Source organism: Hemicordylus capensis, chromosome 2 (genome assembly GCF_027244095.1).
Source record: "Hemicordylus capensis ecotype Gifberg chromosome 2, rHemCap1.1.pri, whole genome shotgun sequence".
In the NCBI taxonomy this organism is placed as follows: Eukaryota; Metazoa; Chordata; class Lepidosauria; order Squamata; family Cordylidae; genus Hemicordylus; species Hemicordylus capensis.
In genome coordinates, this window is record NC_069658.1 from 322,634,784 (window position 1) to 322,661,417 (window position 26,634).

Here is a 26,634-nt window from a genome sequence, read left to right on the forward strand (position 1 = left end):
GCTGGATTTAACCCAACCTCCCTGTGGGCTATCAGGGAGTAGGACAGACAGGGTTTTGTTTTTCTCCGAAGGGAGGTTGCAAATTCTGGCTTAGCCAGAGTTATGTCAGGGTTTCCAGCAGCTTTTGGAAAAAAGACTCCAGCGTTGATGGGAGTGCTGATGGCTATGCAAATGGTCTATCTAACCCCTTGAAATAAAATGCCTTGAATCTGCTGCGAAGCAGATTCACTCTTCAGATACCCCGAGGCATAGAGCCATATGTGAAAAACCTCCTGGTAACATATAAATCATTTTGAGGGGGGCAGGGTTTGCAATTTTTATAGGGGATGATCTCCCAGTGCAGTGGACATATGATATGTGGCAGCCCAACGTTTATATCGCTGAGCAGAGTTAATCTAATGCCACTTACTTATTTGCAGATACATCACCAATGAAAAATAACGAGATGCTTGTGGTCTCTCTCCATCCTCAAAAACACTTGGCTCAAACTTCAGGTCAGACTTCTCCTCATAGGGAACACTCTCCCGGTGGCATGGGAGTATCTTTTGGGATAGCCCAAAGCTCATTTGAGGGGTGCAAAGCTCGTCAAATCCCAGTTCCTGACTCTGATTCCAGCTGCTCCAATACGGAACTAAAGACTAAAAAATGCAGAGCAAATAGCCGCTGCAGGGAGGGATTTCGATTGGAAACACCTCACAGAGGGCAAGTGTTGGACCCCTCCCTCCTCTGACTTTGTCACTCCAGTCAAAATCAGAGCCCCCCTGCCCCGGCAGTTACAGTTAACTTAAAATATGTTGGGAGATCTGATTGCAGGTCCCCTGCCAGGGGTGTAGCTACAACGGATATGGGGTGGAGGGAATGGGTGTCCAGGGGCGCCAGCTACCCCCTCCACTGGGTGCTTGGCCTCAACATGCACTGGCAGCTCTCTCCAGAAGCTGGGCCGGCTCAATGAGGCAGGGCTGCCCTGGTCCCACTGGGAGCAGCTCTGCCTTCAAGGGACTGCCTGTTCTGCTGGGATTGGCGGGGGGGGGGCAACAGTGCCTCACTGACCTGGCACGATGACATCATCAGGCCACGTGGGCGTGGCTGGAGAGTGGCGGCACAGCATTTGGGTGTCACAAGAGGCAGGCACTACCCACCCCCACTGCCTGGTGAAGGTGCAGGGGGACATCTCTCAATTCCTGTCCCAGGGCCCCCTCCAACCTTTCTATGCCACTGCCTCTTGAAGTTCCTATTGTTTGGCCCTATGGAAAAAATCAACAACTTCAGCTCAACAGGAGCCAGAATAACTCATTCCCAGTTTTGCACTGATTAATGGAGTCTGCACAAATAAATATACACTTGTCTGCAGGGATGTGCACACTTAAGAGAACTACCTTTGACATACAAACAAAGGCATACTCGCCTACACAAGTTATAAGTATTCTCTCTCTCCCACCCTCATCATTGGCATGTCTTGTCTAGACTCTTGCATACACAAGTGCATGCTTACAACCCCTGCTAACTGAGCAAAGAGGCACCTTTTAAAGTGGTGATTCTCATATATTTTGCAGGGGGAGAGCAACTGGCCCTGTCCAACCCCAGCACAGCATCCCTCCAGTGGCTGTTTCTGGTGTCAACCTTATGTTTCCTTTTAGATTTGAGCCCTTTGGGGACAGGGGACCATCTTATTTATGCATTGTTTATTTTTCTGTGTAAACCGCATTGAGAACTTTGGTTGAAGAGAGGTATATAAAAATGCATAGTAGTAGTAGTACATACACAGGCAAGCCCACATGCTTTTGCACAAACACCTCTCCCTCCCTCTCTCTCTCTCTCTCTCTCTCACACACACACACAGCATGCACATGAAGACACTTCTCTTCCTCTTCTTCATGCAGGCAAAAGGACAATGAAATGGAGGAGAGGATGACCCAGCAAGACAGTTATTAGGAAAAGCATGAAGAAGCTCCCTCTGTTCCTTCTCCCAGTAATATAACAGCAACAGATTCTTCCGAGTTGCCTGGGCAACCCTCCAATTGTTGAAAAGGGCTCCACCCCAGCAGCTCGGAGCTTGTCCTTTCTGTAGCCAGGCCCTTTGTGCCACCAGCCTGCTCCCTCCTTGGGAAACCTCCATAAACAAAGTCATCCAGACAGATGGACCAGTCTTCTCAGCAGAAGATACACCTAGTTAGGAACATAGGAAGCTGCCATATACTGAGTCAGACTATTGGTCTATCTAGTTCAGTATTTGTCTTCACAGACTGGCAGCGGCTTCTCCAAGGTTGCAGGCAGGAATCTCTCTCAGCCCTATCTTGGAGAAGCCAGGGAGGGAACTTGGGAACTTCTACTCTTCCCAGAGCGGCTCCATCCCCTGAGGAAAATATCTTGCAGTGCTCACACTTCTAGTCTCCCATTCCTATTTAACCAGGGCGGACCCTGCTTAGCTAAGGGAACAAGCCATGCTTTCTATCACAAGACCAGCTCTCCTCTCCTAGTTCAGTGCTGTTTGCATACACTGAGGAGTACCAGTGTCCAAAATCCAAGATCTCCAGATTTGGGATGGGGGTCTTTCCCAGCCATGCCTACAGATGCCAGGGACTGGACCGGGGATGTGTGCAAAACACGCAGGTGCTCTTCCAGTGAGTGATGGCCTTTCACCACACTCTGAGTTGTCAAACCCAATGGAAACAGAAGTGTGACTCAAACAAACAAACAAACAAACAAACAAACAAACAAACAAAAACCAAACCCAGAAGATGCTGCAGGTACACCCCAGGAACAACACACATAGGAATTTAAGGCTGGTGCACGTAGAGAGTGGCAGCTCTAGGCCAAGGGTCTGATCTCAGGCCCTTGGGAAGGTTGCCTAGCCAAGGAGCTCTGGAAAGCTGCCTGCCCAGCTGCCTGTTCCTGGTGCTTGGCCTCTGCTCGCCCTGTGATGTCACAAGAGCAGCCAGTGCCAGGCACGGAGCACACGGGGAAGCATGACCTAGGAGGCGGAATTGGCCTGAGCCCATCTCAAAAGGTCCGAGAAGAAAAGTTTCCTTACTTCACACACTAGCAAGGGGCAAAGCCCAGCACCACGCAGGCAGGGAATCAACGTTTTTATGTCTCAGAACTACAAATCTCCATATTACCAAGACCCATGCAATACACAGCATTAGCTGTTATATAGCACAGCCCCAGCACTTCTCCTAGCCCACTGCCCTCCCATTCTCCTCCCAACATCAGTGTCTTTCCCTCAAAGGCAGGAACGTCTATGTCCTTGACATCCATCAGGGATGGGGGCAATTCCCCCCCCCCAGATTTGTGGCTGGATTAGATCTCTATTTACATATTTTATGGATATATATGTATGCATATACGATCCCTGCACCACCCTGCCAGCTACACAGAAACAAATTCTTGGGGAGGCCCATGGAATACATTTCCCCAAGTCTCAATCCACTGCTCCCACCATCCCAGGCTATGATCATGAGAGAGCCCTCCTTTGGGGTGCCTGTATATGGAGTTGTTGCTGGCACTGCTGCCGCCTCCTCCCTGGAATATGCACTGACAGAGCAGGTCTTTCCACATGTTATACTGAATGTGTGTCAGGGGGAGGGGGAGACAGAGTGGGATTGTGCACACTGTCCCCACGCCTGGCTTGTACGCATTCAAATTGGCTGGATAGATACATGTAGGGCTCTGTCCCCACAGTCAAGACCCTGCTTTTCCATAGTCCTGAATGCAAGGAGAGAGTTGTAGGCATTTAGGTCAGGGGTGGGCAATCTTGGCCCTCCAGCTGTTGTTGTACTGAACCTCCCATCACCCAACCATAATTTATTATCGCTGGGGATGATGGGAGTTGTAGTTCAACAATGGTTGGAGGACCAAGATTGCCCACCCCTAGTTTAGGTACTCAATGTAGGGACAAAGTGTGCAATCCCTTTCCCCACACATGCATGTGGCCACAGTTAAGCCATCTGTACATTAAACATGTGCTTGTTGAAAGTCACAGCAGCCTAATCACAGCAATAAATTATGGGGATGATTATGTTTCTGTCTTCTGTATATAGGTTAGGATGCTAGTCAAGACGTCTGGCTCAAGTTCCGACTGGCCATATCACCCTGGGCATCCGATCCTACACAAAGATACAACTCACGTACTCCTTAGCTTTGTTTCTCAATGACAAGGCCTTAGGCATTTTTGCCCTTGATGTGAAACATCAAAACAATAATTCCCCCCCTGCTTTGGTCAGGAACTCTCTTTGTAATAACAGGAAGAGATAAAAGTTAGAAAAGACATTTGAACCCTCTTTGGGATTCATCTGCTTCATCATTAGGCCTGATCTCTGTGGTATATTGTGCAGAACCCTCCCTTTGCTCTGGAGTCAGTTACTTGAGGAGTGCAGCCCTGTTATAAGCCGCCCAGAGACAATTTGTTAAGGGGCGGCTAACAAAGTTTATTATTATTATTATTTCCCCCTCTTTAGGCCCCCTTCACAGTGCAGGAGCCACTTGGGCATGCTGCAGCCTCAAACCTCAGGGGTGTATGTGCCACATTTGACTGCAGTTGGGTTCTCTGTGCTTTTGTGCCCAAAATGAGAATGTTTTTATTAATTATTATTATTATTTTACACAGTCAGACAGGTGTTATTGACTGGTTTGTTTTATCCAGAGATCGAGTCCTTCCCAAGGACCTGGGATGGCTGAATTTTATTGTCAATTGTTATAGATATCGTCGCGGAATATAGGCTGTTCCCAGTAAAGCCGCTTTTTGTAATTGGCTGATGGTGATTTCTGTGGCCCCTATGGTGTCGAGGTGCTCTTCAAGGTCTTTTGGAACTGCACCCAGGGCGCCAATTACCACTGGGATTATTTGGGTCTTTTTCTGCCACAGCCTTTCAATTTCAATTTGTAGATCTTTGTATTTGGTGATTTTTTCTATTTCTTTTTCTTCTATTCTGCTATCCCCTGGTATTGCTATGTCGATTATTTTAACTTTTTTTTCTTTCTTCTCGACTACAGTTATATCTGGTGTATTGTGTGGCAGATATTGTATATGTCTGTGATAAATAAATTGTCAAGCTGATCTTTTCCCATGAAACTTGGGGGTGCATGTGTGATTAAGGCAACCCCGTTAGAAGACCTATGTCCATGCAGTTGTGTTATTTACACCGGGACATGGTGGTGCTCCCCTTGGAAGTGGCTCCTATGCTGGTGTTCACATGTGTCAAGCAGCAGTGTTGAACTGTAATCGGGACCATCGCTGATCTCTGGTGCACTTTCATAGAGCCCCCACCAAATGAGATACAATAAAGCCATAATTCTGGGGATGATGGGAATTGTAGTTCAGCAACAGCGAAAGAGCTTCAAGTTGGCCATGTCTGTGATAAAGGAAAATTTTCACCACATGCTGAAGAGGCAACTTATTTCCAGTTTAAATTTTGCTTTAATAACAAATAACAAATAACAAACAAACTGAAAAGTTATTTGCCTGTTCAGTGGTAAAAGAGCTTGTAGTGGAAATTACCTTCAGCTGTGTGCACTGTTCTTCCCTCTGCATGCATATAGCTGTGCTGAAAAGCAGGAGACAATTGCAACTTCTGAGTTTTAATTCAGAAGTGTTTCAAGCATTGTTCCACATGGTGGACATAAGGTAAAGAAATGGGGTGGTCCATGAAAACAAGCAACTTCAAAAACCGACCCATAATAAAATGAGGTTGAAAACCCGCAGAAACAAAGAAGAATGGAACAGGTTCTCACAAATAATGTCATTGAATATTAGGTGAAAGAGGGAAAAGGGAACATTTCCAGTAGGCTCACAGTGAGCCAAGTTAATTATTTTTATTAACTTGATAGTTAATTATTTTTAATTAATACATAAAAATAACATCACCTTCAATTTATTCCAGCTGTTTCAAAAGCAGTAAGATTTCTTTTCTCCCACAGACATCTAGAGAGGCTGTTTTTAGAATATTGCTCTTCTATCAGAAACCATCTTTTCATTGTCTCTAGCAAATAATGCGAATACCAGTATCATCTTAGCTTTCTTATTTTAAACATATTTTAACCTGCCTTTCCTCAGAGTAGCTCAGGGCAGCATACAAGGTTACCACTTCTTACTTTTGTCCCCACAAAAATTGCCCACCTTGCTGTATGAACTACTCAAATGTAGCTTAACTGTGCAATCCCATGCATGTTTCCTCAGAAATAAGTTCCACAGTGGTTAGTGGGGTTCACTCCTTAATAGATGTGTTTAGAATTGCAGCCCTAGAGTGTAAACTCTTATTCCTAGGCTGGACAGTCCAGGCAGCTCTTCAAGGTATTCATTTTCATGCCTCTTCTTTGCATTCATTTAGTTTTAACGCTCCCCTTTTGAAACTGGGGTAACCTAATTTTGCCTCCAAATTCCACCAAAGTCTCGCTTGCTTTATATAAGAGGACACTGCTTCCCCATCCCTTCTGGAAAGCCACACCTAACACATCACAGAATTGAACTGGGAAAACACAAGAGAGGACTCAGTTTTGCAAGCAAGGTCTGGGCCCATTCTATGGAATGAGGCTCTATTGTGCTTCCTCTTAGCCAGGGTCGTAGCAAGGTTGGAGTCGGCCCAGAGACAAGATTTTAAAATGGGCCCCCTCCTCACTGAAGTTCAGCTCATGAAGTAAAGACATCTTAAATGGGGCTGAATAATGGTAACAGAAAGAAAAGGTTTTGTAAATTGTGGACGATGCAAGTCACGTAATGGTACTAGAGAAAGACATGCTGTTCCGGTAGCTCCAGGTCTTAACACTCACATCAATTTCAGAGGATGAATACAACTGAAGGAAGCCCGGGTGGGTGTGGGACCTGGGGGAGTCAGTCATATGACTTGCCTCTGGGCCCCCCCCCCCAAGGCAGTTGGCCCCCAGACAACTATCTCCCCTGCCCTATTATAGTTACACCCCTGCTTTTAGCAAAGGAAGTGCCGGCCTGTCCCCCAACATAGCCTCAGATTTACTCTCTCCCCAGAAGCTCCCACAGAGAAGAGACTCACCCAGCGCAGATACTCCCCAGCTGTGGTCTCCTCCTGGCCAGCGAGTTCTTCATAACTTCCCTGCAAGGGCACAAGCCTTCCGAGTGCTATTCAAGACAGCCTTCCAATTTTCCATGCTTCACTGTGCCCTTTTCCTAGACAGCAACCTGCCGATGCCCTGCTTTTGAGCCAATCCCGCTAACCAGAGGCAGGGACTATTGTCCTATTTACAATGACCTGCTTTGTTTGTGGAATCAAAGTCCTTTCCTGCTGCAGAGAAGAGCACCTAGGCAGGATGGCTATCACATCCTGAAGCCATTTCAGTGTTGGGAGGATGCTGCTGGGAGGATGCACAGAATCCCTGGGAAGGCGTTGTTGCAGGCTTCTTGTGCTACTGTTCAATTCTCCACACCTGGAATGGAGCTGGAAAGCAGCAGCGGCGGTGGCGGCTGCATTAGCAACTGCTGGTTTTCTCTCAGTAGATGGCACAGGCTGTCACATCTGGGCTCTGCCTGGCCTTTTAAAGCACTGTCTGTCATTCATAGAGAGAGTTCTGCTGGGTCCTAAGCACCCCCCACAGTGATGTGTAGGCTTGGATGACCCTGGGTCACTCTGTTATAGGACAGGGCAGGGGGTTCTGATGTTGCACCATAGGGAAATCTGGACTTTCCTGGGGCTAGGATTTGGCCTGGATGACCCTGGCCATTTCATTTCAGATGGAACGAACACGCATTTTCTGAAGAGGCGGGCAGGGAGGCAGGATGCAGGATTCTCTCTTTTGTGGTGAAAGCAGCGCAAGCTCACCAAAGTCTGTCATGTCCAATGCAGGGTCTCCATCAGGCCACTTTAAAAAGAGATTGGCCAGTTTTTAAACTCTCTTTCTCTCTATGGTTAGTCATGTCTATATGCATATTTTTAGCTTGGCTTCAGAGCTAGGTGATGGGCAATTTTAAATGTGCATGCATTTACATTAATTAACACTGCACATGAGCAATGGCTCTTTGTTTCATTTGAATGAAGTGGGAACCTTATTCTTATGACTGGCTTGTACATTGTCAAGAAGGGTTTTCGCCACAAATCAGCGAAATGCTTCATGGCCTTTCTAGTGGTGGGTGAAGTGCAGAGTTCTGGTTTTTGATCCTGAGAAAATTCTTCATCAGAATCCCCTGGCTGGGGGGATGCCTAAGTGCATAATCACTTGTCCTTGTTATATACTTGTACATAACAAGGACAAGTTATGAGCATTTTGGGAAGAGCTCCCATGTGCATGATGCACCACTCTGGATATTGGCAATAACGGAGGATGTGCATCTGTGAATCAGCCATCCTGGCTCAAACTCCCACCACCCTCAGTCACAATGGGAATGATGGGCGTTGTAGGCCCACAACGGCTGGAGGGCCACAGTTTGACATCCCAGACCGAAATAACACATTTGAACCAAGGCCATTTATGCAGCTGAACATCATCCAGCAGTGGTGTCAGATGATGTCCACGCACATGTGAATCAGCCCTTGTCCTCTCCTAAGTAGAAAAACATGGTATCAGAACATCCTGGTCTCTTAGATGGTGCTCTCCCTCCTCACACCTCATTCAGGGTATATAGTACAACAAACTAGGGCCCTCAGTACAGGGATGCAGACAGAGGGAAAGTTTGAGGAGCAACTCCACACTTGTTCTTATTTAATTTTTTATTTTTTGCAGGAAGAGGAAAGACACTTTGTGGTGAGGGGCAGAAAATTTGTTTTCGGGACTGAAGATATTAGGTTTTGTGGGGGAGGAGTTCAGTAAGAGGGGGGTCGCTTCTCAAGTGCTTAGAGGAGGGATTCCCCCATCAACCATCTCAGTATAATTCCTGCTAACTGAGCAAAAAGACACCTTTTAATGTGGCGTGTCTCTTATATATAGCAAGGGGAGAGCAACTGGCCCTATCCAACCCCAGCACAGCATCCCTCCAGTGGCTGTTGCTGATGTCTACCTTATGTTTCTTTTTAGATTTTGAGCCCTGTAGGCACAAGGGACCATCTGATTTATGTATTTTTCTATGTAAACTGCTTTGAAAATTTTATTGAAGAGCAATATATAAATATTTGTAGTAGTAGTAGTAGTAGTAGTAGTATACACAGCCCATTAAAACCAGTGGCAAGGAAACAGCACCAGTGATATTTGCTAGCCATGCGTAGACTTCTCAGGAGAGTTAACTCCACATATGTGAGCCATCATACTACGTTTCTCACCAGTGACAACCAAAGACACAGGCTATATAGCCACACTGCTTCAGGAGACTTAATAGCAAGGGTTGATTAACTGTAGCTTAAACTGCCAAAGGAAATTAGCCATGAGTGTTAAATGGAACCTCTGTGTGCAGAAGCAGTGTACCTCTGAATGCCAGATGCTGGGGTCAGGCAACAGGTCACCACATTCATGCTCCGCTTATGAGCTTCTAGAAGTATCTGGCCGGCTGCTTGTGACAAGGAAATGCTAAATCAGATGGACCTTGGTTAGAATCGTTGAGTGATGGAGATTGTGCCATCCCTCCTGCTGCTACACTTAATGAAGCATGTTAGCAAGGGTATCGCTATAATTGAACAAAGGGGAGGGGGACAAATGGCCCTGGGCCTGAAGGAGCAGGGGGCGGGCAGTGACTGGGCAACAGCTTGTTCTTCTGCAGCAAATATGGGTGGGTGGGGGGAGAAGACAGGTAACTGGCGGGGGGGGGGGGGGAAGCGCGGCCATGTCTCATCTTCACTTTGGCCTACTGCAACCTTGCTGTGCTTCTGCATGGCAGCCATCTGTACTGTGGTGCAGGGACTTATTCATGTTATGCTCTCAACAGGAATTAACACCACTGGGGATGTACCACCAGTACTACAGAGACAACCTTACATAGATTGTTGAAAACAGTCTTGTATGCAAGGCCAGTATCCATAGCATGGCATCATCAAATAGATCTCTCAGGCTTGGAACTTGTCAATAATGTGTTAATTTAAAAAAACAACCAAGAACATGCCTCTGAATGTGTGCATAGTACAAATAAGAGAGTGCCTTTGTGCACAGTGCCTTTCCTCCAGCGCTGAGTAATCACATCTATCACAAGCACATCTGAGATCAGGGCAAATGTTTCCAGGGAATGTGTGACATCCAGATAGGTTTCAGCCCCAGTCCTTCTCATCCGAAAATTCAAGCATTGGCGATGGTTCATCTAATAGCTGTGAGTGTGGGCTGAACCTCTGAAAGCACACATTCTCACCTCCTTGTGCTCCTGTTTGTCATCACTAAATAAAATTGTTACACTCCAGGTTGCACATTGCAAATGTACCGTAAATCATTTTTCAGTAGAGGACAGATAACTACATGTTTCTGCAAGTGTTTCAAACTCAGGTCAATGCCCTCAATAATTCATAAGACCTAAAACCCACAACCAATCCACTCATGATATTTTGAAAACTCACATTTGTAGCTGGCAGTACTTTCCCCCATTCACTGATTCAGCTCTGGTTATTTTTAGAACTTCAAATGCCTTTATGAGATGGCACAGAAGGAAATAATTATTGTAGATCCATTAGGTCAGCATTTGCCCCATTTCCTTGTATTTACCATTGTCCCTTATTTGCATGTAAGACAGTATTTCCCACAGGCCTTTTTGTTTGTCTAATTAATTAAATGTTTGCAAAGCACTCAGCAGAGAAGAAGGTTCAAAGAAAGCAGGTGGCACCAGCTACCATGTTTCTTTCCCAGCAGCACAGATGAGACTGGGAAGAGAGGGAAGCTTGGGCGTTCAGGAGAGGAGAACCTGCCGTGCACCATGGATAGGACATTAACTGGCAGCACACAGCCACTCGTCTTCCTACTCTGAGAACAAGAAGCAATTGCATTGTCCGTCAAAATGCTTCATCTACATCATCTCAGTAGTCCTTGCAAAAGCCCTGTATGAAAGGCCAGCATTAACTTGCGCATCAAAGTCCAGTGGATCATCTATGGAATTGGGAGACCTGGGTTCCAATCTGCTCAGCTCTGGACATCCTGGATAGCCTTCTCTCTGTCACAGCTCCCCAATGGTACAATGAAAACATTTATTAAGTTATGAGGATCATTTCAATTAAAAGTACAAGTAAAGTACATTCTATACCCCAACCCTGCCAAAAGTGATGCCAAAAATTATCAACAGCTCAAAAGGTGTCTTGCTGTACGACTGCATACAAAGGGCACACTCCCGCAGAAGTTAGATGTAAGGGTGCAACTAGATGACGTAAGAGATCTGCATTCAGAAGTTCCAGCAGTTTTTTCAAACTAAATGCAGCTGCAGGGCTTCTGACTGGGATTATTGATGTGGCACTAAAGAGGATGTGTTTGTTGGACACCCACTTCCCTGTGCAATTTCTTGCCTCCATGCCTTCTCTTTCATGACCCCTTATGTGTGGAATTCTCTACCTTGAAAATAATTAAGAACTCACATTCTTGTTCTTGTGTTCTCTTCTTGATGATCTATAGGATTGTTTAAATTAGGTTAATTGTATTCTTTTGGCTTGCTTTCCTCTTCTCCCCCTCTCTCCTAGTTGCTGCAGTTTCCTCTTCACCTCCCATTTTCTAGATTATGTCAGCAGACAGGAACTTGTTTCTGCCCTAGTTTTGTAGAACCCTTAGTGTACTCCAGCTGTAGAATAAGTCTTAGTTGTGACTGGGGGTATGCCAGGGTGTGGGCCAAACAGTGCACCTAAACAGGCTAGGAATAGGATTCCAGCAGATCCAAAGATCAGGAGGTAGAGGGCATGGGCAAATGTGGGCTGGTGGGCAGGTTCCAGAATGGGAAATCAGGAATTCAAGGGGCAGAAGCATAAGGCTGGTGGTCAGGTTCTGGAACAGTCCAACAAGAGGGCAAGGTGAAGCATGGCTGGGGACAGGTGTTCAGATGGGACGGTCTAGTTCTCATATCCTTAGCGAGCTCAGCTCTAGTGACTGATCCTAGCAATTTTGGAAGCCATCATGAGAGGTGGGCTAGATGTACAATTAATTAATTGTCATTTCTGTTTTATATAATCATTTAAAACAGATTGTGGGGAGCTCTCCAAACTGGGGGAGTGGGCAACAAAATGGCAAATGTGGCTCTGTTTAAGCAAGTGTAAAGTGATGCATATTGGGGTTAAACCCCCCAACTTCATATATACACTGATGGGGTCTGAGCTGACAGTGACTGAACAGGAGAGAGATCTTGGGGTTGTGGTGGACAGCTCCTTGAAAGTGTCAACTCAGTGTGAGGCACTGTAAAAAAGACAAATTCCATGCTAAGGATCACTGAGAAGGGGACTGAAAATAAGAATGCTAATACTACAATGCCTGTATACAGATCTATGGTGTGGCCACATTAGGAGTACTGTCTGCAGTTCTGGTCAGCATATCTCAAAAAGGACATTGTAGAACTGGAAAAGGTGCAGAAGAGGGCAACCAAGATGATCAGGAGCCTAGGGCATCTTCCTTACGTGGCAATGCTACAAAACCTGTGGCTTTTTAGCTTAGAAAAAAAAAGATTAAGAGGAGACATGACAGAGATCTATAACACTATGCATGGTGCGGAGAGAGTGAGCGCTCAGAAATATTTCTCTTCTCACAACACTAGAATCTGAGGTCATCTCATTAAACTGTAGGCCAAGAAATTTAGGAAAAACGAAAGGAAGTACATTTTCACACAGCACATAAATTAATCTATGGAATTCTCTGCCACAGGATGTGGTGATGGCCACCAACCCAGATGGCTTTCAAAGGAGCTTGGACGGATTCATGGAGGACAGGTCTATCAATGGCTACTAGTCTGCTGGCTGTGGACCATCACCACAGCCTCAGAGGCACGATGTCTCTCAATACCAGTTGCAGGGGATCAACAGCAGGAGAGAGGGCATGCACATACCTCTTGCCTGTGGGCTCCCCGAAGGCATCTGGTGGACCACTGTGTGAGTCAGGATGCTGGACTGGATAGGCCTTGGGCCTGATCCAGCAGAGCTGTTCTTTTGTTACTTGCCTGCACAAATGCATGTGCGTGTGCATGCACACTCTCTCAATACTTAATACATCTGCTGAAGCTACAAAAACTATATCACAATAAATCAGTCTCTAGGATGCTACAGTGCACTGCATATGTGAACATGTCTTTTAAACCAATACCTCCTGTCAACCTCCTTCTGCTAATTGGGCAAAGAGGCACCTTTTTAATGTGGTGATTATCTTTATTTAGCAGGGGGAGAGTAACTGGTGGTTAGAGTTCTGGACTAGGACCGAGGAGACCCAAGTTCAAATCCCCATTCAGCCATGAGACTTGCTGGGTGACTCTGGGCCAGTCACTTCTCTCTCAGCATAACCTACTTTACAGGGTTGTTGTGAGGAGACACTTAAGTATGTAGTACACCGCTCTGGGCTCCTTGGAGGAACGTCGGGATATAAAATGTTAAAAAAATAATATAGTTGCCCCCAGCACCGTAACTCCAGTGACAGTTGCTGGTGTCTATCTTATGTTTCTTTTTAGACTGTGAGCCCTTTGGGGACAAGGAGCCTTCTTATTTATTATTTCTCTATGTGTTCTCTTTGGAAACTTTGTTGAAAAACAGTATATATATAAATATTATTATTTGTTGTTGTTGTTCATGATCAAGGTGTCTCCCCTACTAGCGTCTCTCTTTTAAACTATTTAGAATTCTGCACAATTAACATTTGTGGTTAATGGATATGTTGCACTGTTACTGATTCAAATAATGCACTTTGGAAATTTGGAGCTTCAAATAGCCACATGGTCTGCTATTTGTTTGGAGTCCAAGATTGATCTCTAAAGTAACTCCTGTTCAGTCCCTGGCAGCTCAGACCCCATCAGCTTATATGTGGAGTTGGGTTTTTTCCCCACCCCAATATGCATCAATTTACACTATTTTCCTGAAGCAGCGATTTAAAGCTAGGCAATTGTGGACCAGCTGGGAAGTGTTCATCCTAGCTGGACTGACTAGCAAAAGACAGATGCTTTAATCTGATGGACCAAAGACAGGGCTGCTGGTTTGTTTTGGCTCACTAGAATCTGCTGTGACTGAAAAGTGATGTCATGTTCCGAGAGGAGAGAACAATCCATAGCAAGAAATGACTTGCTGTTGTCAGAAACCACTTGTTGTTGCAAGACAACAGAGCAGCATTGTTACAAGTCATGGTGCCCCTGCGGGGCGTAGGGGCAGGCACCCAATCAAGTATTGCTCTCTTCTTGACTCTGCCACATCTGTGCCTGCAGCAATGCCTTCCAAACTAGAAATAAAGGCCAGAGCTAGTGCAAGGTTCAGGTGCCACACCTGCTTAGCCTCTGCTGTTATTGAAGCATCACCAGTTCAACTATGAAGTTCTCTAAAATGAAGAAGGTGGCTCACGCCAACTTGCTCAAGCACAGAATGACCCATACCCTTTCACTGTTATCTCATATGTCCTGTCCATGGAAATATGGCTCTATGATTTCTAGCACCAGCTGGACAGGGAGAAATATCTATTGCAGGTGGAACTGCACAATGAAAGGGAAGTAGTGGATTATGAATGCTCTACTTCTCCTCCATTGTCCAGTTCCAGAGATGAGAGACATTTCTTCCCTGTTCAGCTGGTGCCAGCAACCAGAAAGCCATGAAGAGATTGCATGTTGCAGGTGAAACAAGCTTAGATGAATCAATTGCAATAGCAGAACACCAGTTTTGCAGGCATAAGGTCCTGGATTCAATCTTCAGCATCTCTAGTTAAAAAGAGGATCTAGCCAGCAGAGGGGGAATCTCTGCCTGGCACTGTGGAGAGGAGCTGCCAGCCACACTAACTGTGCTGGGCTAAACAGAGCAGCAATCCGACTAAAAACACAGTACGAGACAGCTCCAGAGGGACAAAATCTGCTCCCTCCAATGAGTTTAGACCACGGGTCTCATAAACCAAAGTGAGGTGCCCAGTTAAGAGACTGAGCTCTCACCCAGCAATTCTTGACAGACCCACTCAAATGGATTAAAAGCAGCCCTCTCAGGTAATTGAGCTATTTCCCCTGCAGGCTCGGAGCACACAGAGGGTAAAAGAGAGGGACAGTCCAATAATTGTTATTTCCCTCTATAAATACTTGAGAGGCACAGCGATACTATGGTGATGGGGAGTTATAAATATATAGATTAGATAAGGAGAGATGGTGACTCTAGCACACTTGCAAAACTAATAAAATGCACTCACCCTTAAATAGACAGGCTTGAGAGGAGGTTTGATTGCATGTTGCTCTGGCTGACACCGACGCCTTCTAGCTAAGGAGGACCCACATCCTTTCCCTGTTATTATCCCCCAATTCCTGTTAACGGAACTAAGGCAATAGGCTGGTAGGGACAGCCACATCTCTAGGTCCATCCAATGCAAGCAACACTAAGTTTCTATAGCTATTCTTTGAATCGCTAATAGAACAGCTTAGAATGACCCATGCTCATTTCTCCTGCGAAAGATGGCAGATAGAACAGAACGTTGTGTGGTTTTTCCTGCCCATTTAAACGGCTTTTCCTGAGAGGTGGATGTGCATAGGAACATAAGCAGGATTTTGCAAGGCTGGTGGGGGGAGCCCAAATCCTAAAACTGGATTATACAAACTGAAAGGCAAGGCAATATGTTTACCTATTATATTACTGTAGCAGAAGATTGCTTAGCGGTAGAAATGAGAAAACAGCAAAAAGCAGGAAGACTGCAGGGCAGGGGCCGGCGTTGCTGCGGTAGAGGAAGGTGTGGGGTATGATTGCTCTTATACAGCTCGTTTCCCCCAATGGGAGGGCACGTGTTGAGACAACATCATTTGGCTGCTCCAGCCACCATATTGCAGCCCTCCTAGCAGAACAAGACTTAGAAAGGCCCTGTAAGAGCTGCTACAGCTGCTGGAGTCCCCTTCCATCACTGCCTCTGTTCCCATTTGGATGCTGGTAGTGCAAGTGGTGTGGAGGATTGTATGGCCAAAGCCCCACCTTGAGCACCCTCCCCCACTCCTTTCCTACAGGGGTTCACTTGTTCTTTTAAAGAGAGAGCTATGTGGGTTCTGCACAACAACACTCAAGGACCGTGTGCTAACCAAGTGCCTTGGTCAGAGTGTGCGCACCACCCGAGGGCATAACTGAAAGTAAAAAAAAATCAACCCAGCCCAGGCTCTTCAGGGGCATTTAAACTGGAGGAGTGTTGCAGGAGGGGAGAGTCTCTTCCTCTTCACTTGCAGATAAAAGCGCAGCAGCAGCCCCCAGTGGCAACATGGCATCAGCCATTAATGTCCTGGAGCCAGAGAGGCAACAGCTTCTCTGCCCATTTTTAACCGAGTGTGCAGCAGTCTCCTTCTCTCCTCTACACATGGATGGCTCGCTCTCATGCTCCCCTCTAGGTATACACAGCAGCAGTTCCTGGATGGTCTAGATTAGACAAGAGCACACAGAAACCCAAAACAAACCCTACGCCAGGGATTCTCAAACTTGGGTCCTCAGGTGTTATTGGACTTCAACTCCCATAATCCCCAGCCTCAGTGGCCTTTGGTTGGGGATTATGGGAGTTGAAGTCCAATAACACCTGAGGACCCAAGTTTGAGAATCACTGCCCTACGCCATCACCCCCTACACACACCTCTCTCCCAACACCAGATAAGCCCTTAATAACACAGTGACCCATTTCTACGTCCCTTGTCTTCACAAATACAAAGGAGAAAAGGAACAGAAGTTACGTGCAGATTGCACATCATACAAATGTTGCTGGATGGCTTGAGGAAGGGGAAGAAACAAAACATGCGCTTAAAGCTCAAGAGCCTCAGGTCTGAGCTCAGCCACATCCTTCTGGCACAATGCTTCCTTAGGCAGAACAAGTAGGCCCCCTGTCCCCTGGCCTTCCTAATACAGAGCCAATCAAATGTGTTAATAACTTAATATCTAAAGAGATGTGCCCATATAGCAAGCAATAACAGAGGAATTGTCTTCACATGCGTCCTTTTATTTACAGGGCCAAAGTACCTCAAAAAGGTAAGTACATGCCAGTGTAGACTGGGCCAACTTAGGCCCCACAGCTGTTTTTGGACTACAACTCTCATAATCCACAGCAACAGTGGCCAATAGCCAGGGATTATGGGAGTGATAGGCCAATATCTGCAGGAGGGCTGAAGTTGAGCAGCCCTGGTGTAGACCCTTGCCATGGTGGTCTGGTGATTTTGACCACGATGTCACTTTTGCTTTGCCACACAACATAAAACTGCACATTGCATAACATGGTTCATCTGCTTTATGGAGCCCAGCATAGTAATCAGAACAAGCTGGGGAGCAGTTTCTCAGCCCAACTGAGCCCCCAGAATTCCTGGATGACGGCGAGCTGGGAAACAGGGCAGACTAAGCCAAGGCACTCCGACTGGCATCACAGCCATTCATGGAAGCCCTTTCAGTGCTAGCGAGAGGAGGGGCTCCTCAGAGCAGAGGTGGGGCACTTCTCTCAGAAGTGAAGCTCAACAAGGTAGCGGATGCGGCACTGACTCTCTTGGTAGATCAGGTATTCGCTCTGGCTGAAGCTGGAGTCCCGGTACTTAGTCATAGAAATGGGCTTTCCTTGAGATACCAGCACTGTTTTCCCCTCCAGGATTAGCTCTTTATCATATGCAGGGTCTGCCAACAACAAAAGAAACCAGAGGTAAAGAAAGTGAGAGGTTACATATGATCAGCAGTCAGCAAGCATCCATAGTGGCCTCTTTCTCTCCCCCACTCCCCTCGCCTTCAGACTCACCTGGTTCAGTCACGCCACAAGCCACAACACTATCATAACCATCGGGGGGCTTGCGTAGGGAAGGATCATCTCGAGTGATGCGATACTCCTTGCCCAGGGCCACCTCGTTCAAGAACATGATCCCCACCCGCGTGGAGGTGGTGCCCACTGCAGAGAAAGAGGTCACAGTGATCAAAGGGATGGGCAGCAGGTGTCCTGCCAGTGTGTAATGTCTGTGCCTTGACAGTACTGTGTTCCCCACACCGTACCCTGCACTACATTATGCTCTACTGCACATCCAGCCCAGTGGGATTAGGGAAGTCAGAGGCATTTCTTCAAATACTGAAGGCCAACAGAAACAAAACCAGAATGCATGAGCAACAGTGGACCAGTGGGGTGTGTGGCTTGGCGGGGGTGGGGGGTGGGCAGGCTAAGGCAGAGTCTTTAAATCTACTACTACTATTCATATTTACAAACCACTTTTCATCCAGTTTCAAAGCAGACATAAAATGGTTCTCTGTCCCCAAAGGGCCCACAACCTTATAAACCAGGGATTCTCAAACTTGGGTCCTCAGGTGTTATTGGACTTCAACTCCCATAATCCCCAGCCTCAGTGGCCTTTGGTTGGGGATTATGGGAGTTGAAGTCCAATAACACCTGAGGACCCAAGTTTGAGAATCACTGTTATAAACAAAAACATAAAGGCAGCCACTGAGTGCTGGGCCAATCTGTTAAGACAAGTCAAGCAAATCCACCACTCCCACTGCCAGGTCTGCTTGACTTCTCCACACATCGGCCTGCCTTTGCTGGCAGGGGCTAGGCCCAGCTACTGGGCAACACCCTACAGAAAAGAAAAGCAACTGAAATTTCACACTCAGCTTTCACAAGAAACATTGCCACCAGTTCTTTGGGCTAGACTGGTGTAACATTTTGACTGATTGGGGTTTTTTTGAGGGGGGGCAGAGGGCAAACACACAGCCCTGGTCACAGAAAGTTAAAATAGTGGAATTCACGGCCAGGAGATGCAGTGGCCAATAGCTTAGATGGCTTTAAAGGGAGATTAGACAGATTCATGGGAAACTGGCCTATCAATGCCTATTAGCAATGTTGGCTAAATGAAACGCCCATGTTCAAAAGCAGTATGCTACTGAATACCAGTTCCTGGGGGACAGCAGCAGGAGGGAGGGGGCCACTGTTGTCATGGTTTGTTTTCTGGAGGCATCTGATTGACCACTGTGGATGCTGGACTAGATGGCCTTTCATCTGATGGAGCAGAATTCTTGAGGAAATTCTACACAGCTACACAAAGAGGAGACTAAGAATTCTTATCTGACTGCACCTGGAGGTTTGCCACCCCTGGCTTTTAGTTCGCATCGCCTCCAGAATGAAGGTGTGCATTCACATATCAGCCAAATTAACCCCGAAGTCCCTGCGAGTTATCAGGGAGCACTTCCAACACAAATTCAAGTTTTTCATCGCGCATTAGAGTGTAGCCTGATTTCTATCCGGAGTTTTAAAAAATCAACTTTTTGCATGGGGCGGGGGCAACTTCGAACTCGCAGTAAAGCCTCGAAGAAAACCTGTGGTGAAGCCTGCTGTTTGGGGAAGCTCCAGGGAGTGCTGCACTGGGCTTCTTGCATTCTCCTAATTCCTGCTTTGAACCCACCCCCTCAGCACCCTATCTAAGGGCATGCCACATAGCTTCAGTTTAAACGCACTCGTCCCCACCACGTGGGGGCAAGGTGCTTCAGCTTGCTCCAGTCCACATTGCTGACAAGAGATCAGCAGAAGACAAGTGCAGTCTGAGTAGATTTGCCCAGCTGGCTCCTCACAGAATGCAAAAGTGCCTGGGTGAAGCTACCAACTTTCCAAAGGATGCATCCCATGCTCTTGGGTGGGTAAGAAGTGGCCATCAGGATAAAGTGCCAATTGCACTGGCCACAGTGCCCAAGTTTTGCCACCACAGCCAAACCAATGCTTTATGGCAGCAGGGAACCATGGTGACAACAGAATTCATTCCATGGATGAGCTGAATTACTAGTGGAGTTAGATAATGCTGCTCCAGAGCCTACTCAACCTCAAAGTAATCCCTGACCAGATGATTCTCCCTCATTTAAAAATAGATATTGTGGAGAAAATATAATAACCCAGCTCTTAATCCTATTTTATCTAAAACTTTGTTTAGAATAAGCCAGGACCAAATGGTTCGGATATCATGGCAGATTGTTGTAAGCCAGGCTTGGAAGTAAATTTCTTCCTCCTCTTGCATATGAAGCAGAGAGGGGAGCATGCACCCAGGGTTAGGAGATGTTGTGCAAAACCAGGATGCAATCCTGGCTCCTCATGATGTCTGAACTGGGCCACAGTTCAGTGTATGGATTCCCACAGGGCCCCCCCCCCCTGAGTGTTGCTCCAGAGTCCACTATCCAGTTTAAGGATACAAGGACTGAAGTGTTGGTGGGAAGCACCAAAATGGACTCACAGCTAGGATTACGTACCAGCAATCATTAACGCAGATATATAAATCTCAGTCACACACACACCCCACCCCATTCTGACACACATGCATAAACAGAAAGTGGTGGTGGTAGCAGTGGTTGAAAGTGTTTGAACATGGGTGAGAGGTGTCTGAAGTGGTTAAGAAGAGGAAAGGTCTTTCTCGCATATCGCATAATTAGGAGAAAGGCTAAAGGAGCAACTGCAGGCTAATTAGATTATAGGGGCAATTAGGCTATAGGAACAACTGCAGAGAAAGGCAGTAAAGAACTAGAGGGCAGAGCAAGAACAGAGGGAGGAATGCTCTAGTCAGCCAAAGGAAACAGGATGTCGTCTCACCATAGCCTGCCGACTTGCTGTTCTCAGACGCAAAGTAAAGGCCCTTTCCCACACGCCCACCAGAGTGTGGCATGATGCGCAGGCCACTCTTCAGGATTGCAGCAATGACAGCCACATTCGTGCCATGCCACAGCAGGCGCCTGTTCTCCAGGTGGTCGTGAATCTTGAAGCGACTACCCTATAAAAGGAGTGGGGAACAGAAAAGGCAGAATTAGTAGGAAGAGTTCCCCGCAGATGGTGCAATTTTATGCTTATGGGCAGCACAGTCTTCTGTGGGAGAGGAGCACAGCTTGAGGATGCAACAGGGCAGATCTGTAACTAGCGGACCACACCTGGGTGGGCATCCAAGAAGCATGCACAGATGACAATGTCTTGCTAGATTCCTCTCATTGCCCACCTGGAGAAGAAACCTCTAGGGAAAAACGGGGAAGATGAACAACTTTTCCTGGTCAGTCTTTGACCTTATTTTCATTTACCTCAAAGGCCTAGTCAGTTGGACATAGGAACATAGGAAGCTGCCATATACTGAGCCAGAGCATTTGTCCATCTAGCTCAGTATTGTCTTCACAGACTGGCAGCAGCTTCTCCAAGGTTGCAGGCAGGAATCTCTCTCAGCCCTATCTTGGAGATGCTGCCAGGGAGGGAACTTGGAACCTTCTGCTCTTCCCAGAGCAGCTCCATCCCCTCAGGGGAATATCTTAACAGTGCTCACACATCTAGTCTCCCATTCAAATGCAGCCAGGGCTGACCCTGCTTAGCTAATTATCAGCCATTATCATGACCTCCCACCCCATGGGAGGTAGGCAGGGCCAGAAAGGAGGACGGACGACTCTTGCAGGAGTTGACCAGGAGCATTTGCTCTGCAGGTATGCTCAGTGCATCTACTCTGTGCTTGCATCAGATTGTAACTTTCATGATACACAGTGACTTATGGTAAAGCTGGCGGGGTGGGGGTTGAGCTGAAAGGTGAATGGGCCTGCTTTTGGGTTGCAGCAGGTCTAGAGGAACTTTTCTCTTTTCCAGCTCCATGAAAGAAGTCTGGGCTTTGTGCACCCAAGCCAGTTGTTGGAATTTCCCAGGCATTCTTCTGCCCTGGCTGAAGCCAGCAGTGCTGCTAATTACACTTTACCCCCACTTTGGCCAATATTTGATGAATTCATATTCATATTTTCTGCCTATGGAAAACCAACACATGGCCCCAACTCACAACCTGTTGGGCTCCTGATGGGCTTGCTGCTACCTGCCACAGAATGCACACCACAAGTGTCTGCCCAGCTATACACAGGCTCTTGGCAGTAGGCAGAATGTATCAAGAGCTGTCTGTCAGGATAAGGGCCAGTTCTGGTTTCTAGACGCCTCCTGCCAGGTGCCAGAAGCTGTTCTGAGGCAACAGGCTTTGAATGGTCCAGCCCTGAGATGGAAACCATTTCAGAGAGCTGCTAGGAGTGCTCTCAATGCATCAGACTCACCTCACTTTCTCTGTTCACCTTCCAAACATTCAGGACCTGAAGTTCCCGGTAAGTGCCACCCGTCTTCTTTACGTAGGTGACGATCAGCTGACAAGGAAGAAGGAGGAGAAGAAATGAAGCGATCGTCAGGGCACCAAGGGGGAGAAGCAGCAGCTTTTCACTTGTCGGGAGGCAGGCAGCAGTCTGAATGCTACCCTCACTTTGCAGTGGTTTTGCATTCTCAGACCCAGGGGATCATCCCCCTTACTGTCCCTCAGTCACAGAGCAAGAAACGCTTTGTAGAACCACCATACCTTATAATCCTCTGAGGATGGGTCCACCAGAGTGAGCTCACACTTCAAGAGACCATAGTCTTTGTCCAGGGGATGTGGCACTTCCTCCACCTCCATCTCCTCTTCCTCTTCTTCCTCCTTCTTCTTCTGGGCCTGTAGGCTCTGGGCCAGTTCAATATCTGCCAGCACCTGACAAGAAAAGTGACCAACTTGTATGAGCTTGGGGGTGCGGAGGGGGTGGGTGGGAAGCGGCCGTCTGACATGCAGTTTGCTCCTTATCCACTGCCCTGCCAGGTAATCCTTCGTTCCTGGGGAAGTTTCACTTGCCCTTTAACCTGAAGCAAAGGGGGGAAATACAGTTTTGGTGGGTTTTTTTTTTAGTAGTTAAAACATTATCTTGGACTCAGGGGCAGAAGGTATGATAATCTCTCGAGACAGCATCCATTAAGCATCCTACCTGGCCTCTCTAGGCTACTTTTGCAACTTTATGAGGTGCAAGATGTTCATTGCACATTATTATTATTTTATTTCTAGGAATAATATGGTTCTCAGTCTATAAACTTCAGTTGATATGCTTTTTTGCCTTGCAGCATTTCATTACAGACATCATCAGACTCTCATACTCACAGCTCTAAACAGTGTAAATAGAATTGCTGAAAATATTTCCTTTTTTTCTTTACAAACATAACATGCCAACTTACAGTACAGACAGAAAAAGACTACAGAGCATGGGAATGAGCAGGTGGAACCTGTTGCCACTGGGATTCCATTTCAAGGGATCTTTAAGTGTGCTTTAACCTTACCAGCACATATTTATGTACCTTTATATCCTGCTCTTCCTCCAGGGAGCCCAGAATGTTGTACATGGTTATGCGTGCCACTTCTGTATATATCCCAGAATCACTGGACAGCTTTGGAATCTCAGGTAGAACGGAGCATTGGTTACTCACCATTAAGGCTCCTTCTTGCTGCGGGGTCCAAGGGCATCTGACTGATGGGTTATCTTGACCCACATGACTCCAAAAGGCAGGACCATGCAAATTAGTAGAGGTTTTAAGTTCGTGAGGAACAAGCCCCTCCTCAGTTCTTTTAGTACTAGAAGCGACAGGTACAATGATGCGAAGCCACATCTGGTAAACTAGTTGGAAAAAAAATCAAACACACAGCCAAACCAACTAGGCCAACTTTTCAGAAAACACATGTCAGAAAAAACACAACCTGATACATGGACGGTAGGAGCTGGCACAAGGGTGGGTTGAGACGCCCTTGGACCCCACAGCAAGAAGGAGCCTTCATGGTGAGTAACCAATGCTCCATTCTCTGCTGCTCTGGGTTCAAGGGCGTCTGACTGATGGGACCTACCAAAGCTCTCAGTTCCAATAGGGAGGGTACCAACGACTATTGTGCAGGGAGCACCTGCTGGAGGATGTGCCTCCCGAATGCTGCCTGGGCAGATGCAAACATATCTAGTTTACAGTGTCTGGTAAAGGTAGAGGGGGCCCACCAGGTCACTGCTCGGCAGATGTCCTGGACAGGAGCATTGGTGGAGAAGGCTGCTGAAGTGGCCGCTGACCTAGTAGAATGGGCCAAAACCTTGGTGGGTTCCCGAAGGCCTTGAGATTCGTATGCCAGGGATATGCATGCCTTGAGCCACCTAGCTATGGTGGTGTGTGCTACTGGTTGGCCCATAGATCGTGGCAGAAAAGAAACGAACAGGAACGTGGAGGTCCGAACATGCTTGGTCCGCTTGATGTAATTTTTGAGGCATCTGCGGACATCAAGTTCGTGCCATGCCTTCTTGGCTGGGTGAACCGGGTGAGGGCAAAAGGAAGGTAACATGTCGTCTTGGGACATGTGGGAGGGAGATGATACATTAGGGCGAAAAAAGGGGTCTGGGATTAGCCTCACAGAGTCCTTCGAAAAAATGCAGAGGTTTTTATGTACAGAGAGAGCCCTGAACTCAGAAACTCTGCAGGCAGAGATGATGGCTACTAGAAATGTGAGCTTGAGTGAGAGCATCCGTAGGGGAATAGATGACAGCGGTTCCAACGGGGGACCCTGGAGGGCCTTGAGGACAGTATGCAGGTTCCAGTTGGGGAAACGACGAACCACCGGTGGAGATAGGAGAGCAGCACCCTGCAGGAAACGTTTCAGGTGTGGGTGGCGATGGCCGGCTCCTTCAGATGTTCCCGATATTAGACGCACAAGGGAAGAGGCTTGGCATTTTAGTGTGTTAGCCGAGAGGCCCTTGTCCAGGCCGTCTTGCAGGAACTGCAGCAGGTGAGACATGGAAGCTGACCCTCTTGGTACCCCGTGGCGGTCTGACCAGCATAGGAAGGCCCTCCACGTAGATTGATATATCCGGTTCGTGGATGGACGTCTGGAAGCCAGCATCATGTTTAGGACTGATGCCGAGTATCCGTGGTGTTTCAGGAGGCACCGCTCAGTTTCCAAGCGGCTAGCTTTAACCAGCCTGGATCTATATGCAAAACTGGCCGCTGTTGCAGTAGATCTGGCATGACGGGAAGCAGCAGGTGGGGTTCTGAGGAGAGATTGAGAAGTTCCGTGAACCACGGCCAGAACGGGGCTACCAGAATGATCTGGGCTCGTAGAAGCTTGACTCTGCGAAGGACCCTCGCCAGAAGGGGGGTGGGAGGGAACGCATAGAAGAGGCCTTGTGGTCATGGGGCCGAGCGAGCGTCCACTGCTTCCGCCTGCCAGCAGGGAAACCTCATGAAGAAGCGGGGTAGATGCGTGTTTGCTGGAGTCGCAAACAGGTCCACCAGGGGTAGTCCGAAGTGCTGTGTGAGGAAGAGAAACGTCTCCGGGCATAGGCGCCATTCTTCTGGGATAAGGTCCAAGTGGCTAAGCCAGTCCACTATTGTATTTAGATCGCCCTGTACGTGATGTGCTGCGTGGCATTCCGCCCAGTGGAACAGTAATGTTGTCTCCACCTGGAGGGACCGGGACCTGGTACCCCCTTGCCGGTCCACATGAGCCTTCGCTGTGGTATTGTCCATGCGGATAAGCACATGGTGGTGTAGCAGTGAGGTCTCGAACTCCTGAAAGGCTAGGTGGATGGCTCTGAGTTCTAGCCAGTTTATGATGTTTTGGCACTCCTTTGCCGACCACCTGCCCTGTACTGAGAGGTGTTGACAGTGAGCTCCCCATCCTCTTTTGCTGGTGTCTGTAGTCACGATGATCCTGGGGGGATTGAGGAACTCCTTTCCCACCAGGGTGGGATAGGTGTGGGGCAGTGATCCACCATTGTAGGGAGTGCCAAACGTCCTGGGACAGAGTCACCCATCTGCTGGACTTGACTGCTATGTCTGCATGAAAGGGGAGGAGGAACCACTGCAGGGGCCTCAGGTGGAAACGTTCCCAGGGTATGGACTGTAGGCTCGCCACCATCAGGCCTAGGAATCTGGATAGATCCATGAGGGGTGTGTGGTTGGAGCTCAGGAGCTTGCGTACCTCTGACTCCAAGGTGTGTCTTCGGTCCTGGGGCAGAAAGAGCTTGTTCAGCTGGGTGTCTATCAGAACTCCTAGGTGGAGAATCTGGTGTGCTGAGAGCAGTTGACTCTTTGCCTCGTTTATGACGAACCCATGGGCGTTGACTTCGACTGAATAAGGAGATCGTCCACATATCAAAAGGTCCTCACGCCCTGAAGTCTGAGGTGCGCTATCATGGGGGCCAGGATTTTTGTGAATGCACGCGGGGCTGATGAGAGGCCAAAGGGGAGAGCCTTGTACTGGTAATGTACTCCTGTATACAGGAAGTGGAGGAGATGGCGACTGTCCTGGTGAATGGACACATGCAGGTAGGCCTCCTTCAGGTCTATGGACATGAGGAGATCTAAGTGGTGAAGGGCCTCTGCGATGGATCTCAGGGACTCCATGCGGAAAGTGCACTTGTGGATGAAGTGATTGACATGCTTCAGGTCCAGTACCGTCTGCAAGGACCCGTGTTTCTTGGGGACTGTAAAGATGATCAAGTAGATGCCCAGATCTTGCAGATGGGCAGGCACTGGTTCTATGGCCTGAAGATGGTGTATTGCTTCTTGGAGGCCCCGGTGTTTCCTTTTGTGTTTGGATGAGGAAGTAGGTAGGAACCTGTGGCAGGGGTGTGTGTGTGTGGCTGACTAGTTCTATGGAGTAGCCCTCCCTTACAGTGGAGAGTACCCACAGATCTGATATGGTGGTCTCCCAAACGTGCCAGTGAGAGGAGAGGCGACCACCTAGGGGCACCTCTCCCACCCCGTCATGCCTGCTGTTTAGACTGCTTGGACTGGAAGGAGAAGGAGGCCGTGTTCCCAAACTGCTGTCTAGATGTCCTGGCT

At 47.6% G+C, this 26,634-nt stretch overlaps 2 protein-coding genes across 11 annotated transcripts in view; both read right to left on the minus strand.

Moving 5' to 3' along the window:
* The window catches only part of GPR62 (G protein-coupled receptor 62), a 43,097-nt gene extending 26,638 nt beyond the window's left edge, over positions 1-16,459 (minus strand). For 6 of the 7 annotated variants that reach the window (XR_008316501.1, XR_008316503.1, XR_008316504.1 and 3 more), the window contains exon 1: positions 7,005-16,459. The gene's annotated coding sequence lies outside the window, so the exon portion shown is untranslated. The remainder of the gene's footprint in view (positions 1-7,004) is intronic. The other variant, XR_008316502.1, reaches the window with a different exon arrangement.
* A 482-nt stretch (positions 16,460-16,941) lies between these two features.
* PARP3 (poly(ADP-ribose) polymerase family member 3) overlaps positions 16,942-26,634 on the minus strand; it is a 38,851-nt gene continuing 29,158 nt past the window's right edge. For all 4 annotated transcript variants that reach the window (XM_053296168.1, XM_053296167.1, XM_053296165.1 and 1 more), the window contains 5 exons: positions 22,316-22,483; positions 22,023-22,109; positions 20,554-20,731; positions 17,740-17,886; positions 16,942-17,621 (listed from right to left, as the gene is read on the minus strand). In XM_053296168.1, coding sequence (XP_053152143.1) covers positions 17,452-17,621; positions 17,740-17,886; positions 20,554-20,731; positions 22,023-22,109; positions 22,316-22,483 — 750 coding nt within the window. In that variant the 3' untranslated portion in view covers positions 16,942-17,451. The remainder of the gene's footprint in view (positions 17,622-17,739; positions 17,887-20,553; positions 20,732-22,022; positions 22,110-22,315; positions 22,484-26,634) is intronic.